The 7,976-nt window shown below is 39.2% G+C and overlaps 1 protein-coding gene across 1 annotated transcript in view; it reads left to right on the forward strand.

The window, feature by feature from the left end:
• AKIRIN1 (akirin 1) overlaps nucleotides 1–7,976 on the forward strand; it is a 10,483-nt gene extending 2,507 nt beyond the window's left edge. The window contains exons 2-5 of the mRNA XM_072419403.1: nucleotides 3,882–4,007; nucleotides 4,523–4,654; nucleotides 5,426–5,497; nucleotides 6,964–7,976. Of these exons, the coding sequence (XP_072275504.1) occupies nucleotides 3,882–4,007; nucleotides 4,523–4,654; nucleotides 5,426–5,497; nucleotides 6,964–6,974 (341 nt within the window). The 3' untranslated portion in view covers nucleotides 6,975–7,976. The remainder of the gene's footprint in view (nucleotides 1–3,881; nucleotides 4,008–4,522; nucleotides 4,655–5,425; nucleotides 5,498–6,963) is intronic.

A 7,976-nucleotide genomic window follows, 5' to 3' on the forward strand; every position in this document is an offset into this window, starting at 1 on the left:
ATCGTGCAGTCCCTTGTCGTTGGAAAGGATCGTGAAAGATCCTTTCCAACGAGAAAAATTGCAGGTGTGTATGCAGCTTTACTGTATATTTAATTTGTTTGCAAAGATCTTTTTATTATCGGGACCCTCCAGTATGCAGAGCTTTAGAAAGCATATATCGGATTGGGAACAAACTTTATAAACCCCAAAATGTGCATATCCTACTTACTATAATGAATAAACTTCTGCAGCAAAACAAGTGTACCTTCCAGATAAACTATCTTTGTTGAATGTTCTCTGAAGTGTACAACTCGCAGTGTGATCCTGACATACTCAGGTGAAGGAATGAACTCTGTGCACCTTTAAGTAAGGCTATGTACACACGTGCAATAATTACTGTTGGAAACCAACAACAGATTGTCCGATAATTGTTAACAAAAAAAGTGCACAACGGCACAGATGAACGAGGTTTGTCGCTGGAAACGAACGACTGTCCCGGCGGATCTGATTGGCGACGATCGTTCACTATCTATTGTGTGTACGGTCATTCAAATATCGTGGATTGTTCTGTGGTACACTTTCTCCTGTACATGTCACTTCCTGCATCGATAAAACGATCATTTCTAGTGTGTGTACATTATTGGTGGATTATATTTGAACGATCGTATCGTTTCAGCATGTACAGAATTGTGCACAATATCAGTGCTCAACCCAGAATTTTTTTTAAGCCGAGTGGGAAGAAATTGTATTTGGGTGGCAGCCCCTGTATTGTGACCAAACTCTTTAGTAACCACCCAAAAACAGCCGGGTGGGTGCTGAAAAGTTCCGGGTGGTGCGCCCAGCTAAAAGGGCCTGGGGAGAACCCTGAATATGATTGTTCAAAATAATCGTGATCATTCGTTTCCTAACAAAAATTATTACAAGTGTGTACCTAGCCTAAGTAAATTTTTGAAGAATGTAAACAATGTTCTCCTAGTTGTGAGTCTTTGGTGACGTCACCTATGTGGTTCATGCATTAAGGACCACAAGAATCACCTTCTTTTTGGGGAAAAGACTTTGTAAGGCGCTGCATAATATGCCAGAGCTTTATAAATACAAGAATAATTATTAATATGTAAATCTATCTGTGGAACTTCCACCATTTAGCATCAGAATTCTTTGTGTTCACTAAGTGTATGTTTCACTGCTTTTTCCCTCTCTCGGCTTGCTTTTCATTGAAGTAATTGAATCTCGCACCCAACTGTGTCCGGCAGATGCAGTAAAATGAGATTACTGCATAAAAATCATTCTGCACTGCCAGTTATTAGATTGCTAATTGTGCAGGATTATGTTCTAATGTTTTTAAACCATGGGGTTGCATTTACAGCTTTGCACTTTGTCGCATTTTAATGTGTGTTGCATTAAGGTCGACTATTCGCAATGAATAGGCAGCCAATGCACGCTAACACGCTAAGATAAAAAAGGCCTTTGAAATGTAAATGGGCCCTTAATTTTTCCTCCTCAATACAATGGCAGAGATGTGAACCAACCACATAGGAATGAATGGGATTTCTACTTTAAGCTTGTGTGTTACTACAGACAATTGTGAACAGTCACCCAAGGAATTCTATACATTGCATACTTATTAGTAAAAATACTAGTTGTCTGACAGTCATGTGGATCAAATGGTTTTGTGTTTGGTGTCACTGCCCAGAATATGCAGGTCAGAAATTCTGACTTTACTCGTGACACAGAACTAGTAATACTTCTATTATGTAGTCAACAATGGCTTCCGCCATATTTTTCTCAATATGGGGGTTCTTTGGACTTTGACTCTTGTGGCACAGGACTGGGTTATTGCTGAATTTGGGATTGACCTGCTTTGTAGGATCCTGTGACATTCTTCCCCCTGGCCAGCAATGTAGGAGACATTCTTCCTACTGACCCTCAAGCTAATATACTGTGAGCTGTGGATATAATAATTATAGCTGGGGTTCTCGGCTTTTTGGCTAAGATCAAGTGTAGTAGCTGATCCTTCCAGTGTGCAGGAGTGGAACAGCGCTGTATTCCTGGTAAGAATACAGTGGATTAGTACGCCTGCTAGGATGGACTGCTTGATGGTGATGCTCTGTAAGGGGCCACTCTAGCTCCTAGATAGTGGACTGTCCCGCTGGTTGGAGCGGGGAACCCTTGGTCCGGCTATTGGGTCTTAAGAGCGGGCCGAATCTCGCTTAGTGTCGTACCCCTGGAGTGGCGAACCAGGGGTACCTTAATATTACTTTGGGCATGGTGAACCCACTGTTGATTTAATGTACACAGGCACGTCACATGATTGATTTAGCACTCCCTTTCATTCTGCATTAGCTGTGGCTAGTGCAGATGGGCAATTTTGTTATCTTTGCCTAGTGTGTTATGCACTGAGCACCTATTTTTTATGTATTTTTCTGTTGTCACTGTCACTGGTGTGGTAGTTGTGTGCCACTTTTTGATAGAGGGTGCTCTTCCCTTATGGGCTAGCCCTGAAGGCTTGTGGAGTACTTTGGTCTTATGGTCAGGTACTTTCCCTTACTGGGATCTGTTAAGACTGCCTACTCAGTCCCATAGAGAAAAGGACCCCGTCTGACTGACCAGACAGGCTAGTAGGTCCACTCCAGCTTTGGCTGGGTGGCCTTAGTACCTAGCCCCCGTCAGGAGCCTTGCCCTGGGTGGTCTGGGGAAATTGGGTGGCCCTTCCTCTTTAGAGGAGGGATCACAAATAGTACCACCAGTGCACGTTTTTTGTGTGGTGTGTTTGTACTTTTTTTCCGAGCACAGGGTTTTTGTTTAGAGGATCACGTTACGCGAGATTCGATAAAAAAAAAAATTAAAGACGGGGTTTCCCACATAGGGTAAAAAGGTTTCATGTATATTTTCCAGACTAGTCATATATACACTAGATAGGATTGAGTCATTCCTAATTAGCACTCTGTACTAGAGATTCTTTGCAAAATAGAAATATGGAAATGACCAGTGCTGCCTTGGGATAAGTAACTAATAGATGAAATGTACAGAAGAATGTTCCTTGCCCATAATGCTGAAGAGATTGATTTGCTAGTATACAGCTGATGAGGAGATCTGTCTGGGCCCAACTTGCCAGGTGCTGACTCTATGGAAACATGTAAGTGGCTTCTAGGGGATTCCGCCACTGGTGGGTGGTTGCCGGTGACAGGGGTGCTCATATGCCATGGATGTAAATTTACAGTCTCTAGGGTTTTCTTCTTTATTGCCTAGTTACTGATGTAAAATGCAAGTGTTTAGGAAAGGATAAAGGTTTTTACTGATCATGGATGAATTGTCTTACTGCAAAGATGAAAGAATCATAGAATTCTAATATGTGTGGGTATACTGTAGTTTTGGTTGCGGTCCTGATCCTGTGCTGATGAGTGATCTGAGAATGCAAATGGACTGAAATAAACTAATTAGCCATTAACAAGGCCTATTGGCCATGCAGAAAGTCCCATGTGGCTGCATCCTTTTGTAATGTACATGCAGACTTGTATAGGAACAGTTGGAATGTCTTTCATATGTGTGCTCTATTGTCCTTTATTAACACACACATTTAGAAAGGTTTCTATAATTTGTAGTTTTGTAGACACACCACAAAGACCATTTTAAATGACCTTACATTTGATGGTTCTGGATGGATATATTTGAATCGGCAAATGTTGTCAAGAAAGAATATTCCCAGAACCTACATTTCCATATTTTGAACTAATCTGTCTATTCTTGTAATTGTATATTGTATTTGAATTTAGGTGTTATGATTCTTGAGATACAGTATTTTGCAGTATAAGTTTTTTATGTTTATTTACAGCTTTTTGTTCACATGTTAGTTGGTTTCGTGTGAGAAAGTTGCTTATTTACAGCTTTTGTTTGTTTTTAAGAACAAATCTTTCAGAACCTGAGACAGGAATATACACGCTACCATAGACGACGACAACTAGAAGGAGCTTTCAACCAAAGTGAAAATGGACAAGCCAGTACATCTCTCACAGCTCCATCCTCGCCAGGTAAGAAAAGACTGTAGAAGATAAAATGCCTTTGGAAATGGGGAAAGGTATGTTAACATGAAGTTGAGGATTCTGCCTGGAATACTTTTAAGCTGAGTGGGAAGAAGCTGTAGGTGGGTGACGGACCCCTGGATTGTGACCAAAAGTAAAAACAGCCAGGTGGTTGCTGAAAAGTGCTGGGTGCTGCACCTGTCTTAAAGGAGCTTGGGAGAACACTGAAACTCTTGTCTGGTTGCAACAACAAAGTTCAATGAAAGGAGATCAGAGACTGAAATTAGCATGGCTTCCTATGGTTACATCTACATTTCCAGACCACCTATTGCCATCCATTACCCTGGGCTTTCTTGACATAAGCGAGACATTAATCTTAGGTAACGACTTTGAGCAAAATGCAAACATTTCTGCACCGGTTCCAACCATTGGTGTTCGTCTCCTTATGTACATTGCTGTTTATGTTTTTTTTTTGATACTTAGAAAGAAAAACTGTGACACTTCTCTCAACTATTGCTCTGTAGGTTCAGTGGTGAAGAAAGACCAACCAACATTCAGCTTACGACAAGTAGGAATTCTGTGTGAACGTCTACTGAAGGACCACGAAGACAAGATAAGGGAAGAATATGAGCAGATCCTAAACACAAAACTAGCAGGTTGTTATCTTTACCATTGTTTTTGTTTAACCATACAATTGTGAGTAGCTACATGATAGCAGCAAAAAATATCATTTTGCACCGCCTATAAAGCATTTTCTAGCAAGGTTTGGAAACTTCTTGTTTAAAATAACTTCAAGTTTTCTTTAGTGCATTGTAATAGGCACAATTGTTCCAGTATGCAGGAGTGGAAACTGCTTAGCATATTACTTGACCTGGAATGAGCATGCTAGTCAGGCTTCAGATACTTTACTGGCTGCATATATATTCTTTTGTGAACACCTTTCCCTATATCTTATTTCTGAAAAATATACTGCAAGTACAGAAAAACGTGTTGATCTGAGAGAATAACCGTTAACTCCCAACTTCCTGAGTTGATGGCTGTCCCCCACAGCTCTACAAACTTTTGTATATATCTTTATTTGTTACATATTCCAAAACCTACACAAAATCCTATTATATGTACACATAAGTCAGATTATTCTTATTAGGTAAGATTCTGACCTGTACAGTGGTTGCCCAATGTCTTTTATAGATCTGTCCTGACATACATGAATGACCACTGTACAAGTCAATGGAGAAGAACACAGTGGGTGGTGCTCCCTCTTTCTCCCCCTCCCCTCTCCATAGAACAGAAAAGAGCTGTGTGTACAGTGCTCGTTTATTCATCTGTTGCTTCTTTTTTCAAAATACTTAAACGTCTGCCTTGGTTTATTGTGTGCAATCTTTATTTTATTGCTTCATTGTATCCTTCTTTTCTAATTTACCTAGAACAATATGAATCCTTTGTGAAATTTACACATGATCAGATTATGCGACGGTACGGAACAAGGCCTGCGAGTTGTAAGTTGTCTTTTTTTCTGATTTAAGAATCCCCATCTAACCTATTCAAATTGAAGTAAAAAAACAAATAGTTTAAAAGGAAACTATAATACCTTTGAATCAGCTACATTAAATGTTTATTCATGCAAAATATTATGGCCAGCTTCTGCTTTCCGGACTGTGTGCTGTTTTTCAATTGTCTGATGTAATACATTCACCCGTAGGAATGAATAGGCTGCATAGCACTTGTACAATATGAAGATGAAGGTGGTGTTGCAAAAAAAATAAATAAATAAGTGTCTAGGTCCAGACAGCCTAGATTATTGGAACAGAGAGCAAACTAATAATAAGGTGGCTAAAATCATACAGTACAAGTTCATCTAAAAGTGCTCATGTGAGGAAAAGCCACAGGGTTACTCGGAGCCACTCGTTTCTGGCCATCTGTGTGATGGCACTGACTAATGGACCTAGTGCTGTCACATGGCAGAGTCATCAACTCTTCTCCCAAGTGCTGAATCGAGCAGTAGGTAATCAAAGGAAAGGTAAATATATATTGGGTACAAATCACTAACAATCCAAACGGCTTAAGAGATGTGACCACTTTTCCTTTGTATATACTTTAGAAGAATTCAGCCTTTTCGAGTGACATTGATTCTAAAGTCTATTACCCTATTACAATGGTGTTGCTCAAAATAAAATGAGAACAGTCTTCTTATGCATTCACAAGAAGCTGTAAATACTCAGTGCAACACGTTTACTGTCTCATCACTTCAATGCGATAATTGCGGCTTGGATGCTTTCCAGTGTATACCCTGGGCTCTGAATGGTCACATGCTGTTTGGTTTGACAGCCATTATCAAAAGCATTTTCTACAAAGTCAAAACTTTACAGCTATTAGCTTTATATTTCCATAAAGAGAAAAAAGCAATACTATCAAGCAGACATTTGGTCAATGCAGTGAAATCTCTATAATAAGAAAAAAGCCCTTACATTGCTGACTTGTTTCTCTGATATCTGATTTGGAGTGCCAGGCTGGTTTGAATCTAGTGGCAGAAAAAAATGTTCATATTGATAAGATTTGCTTTGATAAGAGTTTTGTTATATGTGTATAACAGATTTCTGGATAAAGGTATTGATGAAGACTGCTGCAATACAGCCAATCCTAATTGAGGAAAAATTCTGGGATGTTGAGCATAGAGGTTCCTTATGCAATAATTTCTGTTTTGCTCCAGTCCATCTGATTAAAGCCACTGATTTGCAATTGATGTACACTTACTCTATTTCCTGCTCAATCTCCCTTGTGACCCCTGACAGAGATGCACATATCAGTCCCAGATTAGAGACTGGGTAGATGTGCAGGGTTTCCTGGTGTGCAATGTTGTCCTCCCTCATTACTACCAAGTGCTTTTTGTTCTTTATTAGATATCAGTCATACTGTATTTCTATTTATTATGTTAATGTGTATATATATTTTGTTTTGTTTACAGACGTGTCTTGAATGCTGCCTGGGTACCAGTTTTCACTTTGGGTTTACGGCTGCTCTAACTTCTTGCCACCTGTGAGGTGCCACATTATTAATATCAGTTTTTCTTCACAATGTTTCATCCAGAAGATTTTAACGTCATTGCTGGCTGCCTTCACACTTTTTTTCTTTATTATTTTTTTGAAAGCTTTTATTTTGTTCTCCACATGGACATTTGTTTTAAGACTTCTCTAATCTTAATAAAACTGACTGTACTCCAACAGGTCGTATTTTTTTGATGGTCATCTGCATCTCCATCAGTGTCCCTCTGTCCAATGTTTTAGATACAAGGACATTTATGGAGTGTTTTTTTTTATTTTATTTTTATTTTTTTCTTAAGTTGTTAAAAGATTTTTTTTTGCCTTATTTGATGCACTACAATTATGTTTTTGTCCCCCCCCCCCCCTTATATTGGGAGGAGCCTCAAAAAGGATATACAAATAAAGGACCATACGGACTGTAACTGTGGTGTACTTAGTGAATAGTGATTGTAACCTGATGTATACATAACTGCACCCTTCTGAGACTAATTCTAAAATGCAAGCTTTTTTTTCTTCAATTTGCATATGTTTTTGTTTGCTACAGAAAAGTATTGTTTTATTGCGTTTGTACAAAAATATCTACCAGACATCAGAGTGTTAAAGAGAAGGTTTTCTGTTTTCGCATGAAAATAATGTGTAGGTAGACCGATGTTATGAGAATTAGAGCTGCTGCTCATCGCTGCCCGTAAAATGTGTGGTTTTTTTCCACTTCATTTGGGGAATAAATGCCAAAAGCAGGTTGGTTGTTGTGAGCAGCAGTCATGTTTCCCTTTGGCTGTAGTTTTCATAAATTGGTCTAAGGGTTTGTCGGACTGTACATGCAATTCCTAGCTCTTTGGGTGGTGAGGGTTTGAATGAAGTATCACATAGCCTTTATATAATATTGTGCCTCTAATGTCATTTTGAAATGGTTGAAATAAAGTTACTTGGGGTGAGA

Source organism: Pyxicephalus adspersus, chromosome 1 (genome assembly GCF_032062135.1).
Source record: "Pyxicephalus adspersus chromosome 1, UCB_Pads_2.0, whole genome shotgun sequence".
Lineage (NCBI taxonomy): Eukaryota > Metazoa > Chordata > Amphibia > Anura > Pyxicephalidae > Pyxicephalus > Pyxicephalus adspersus.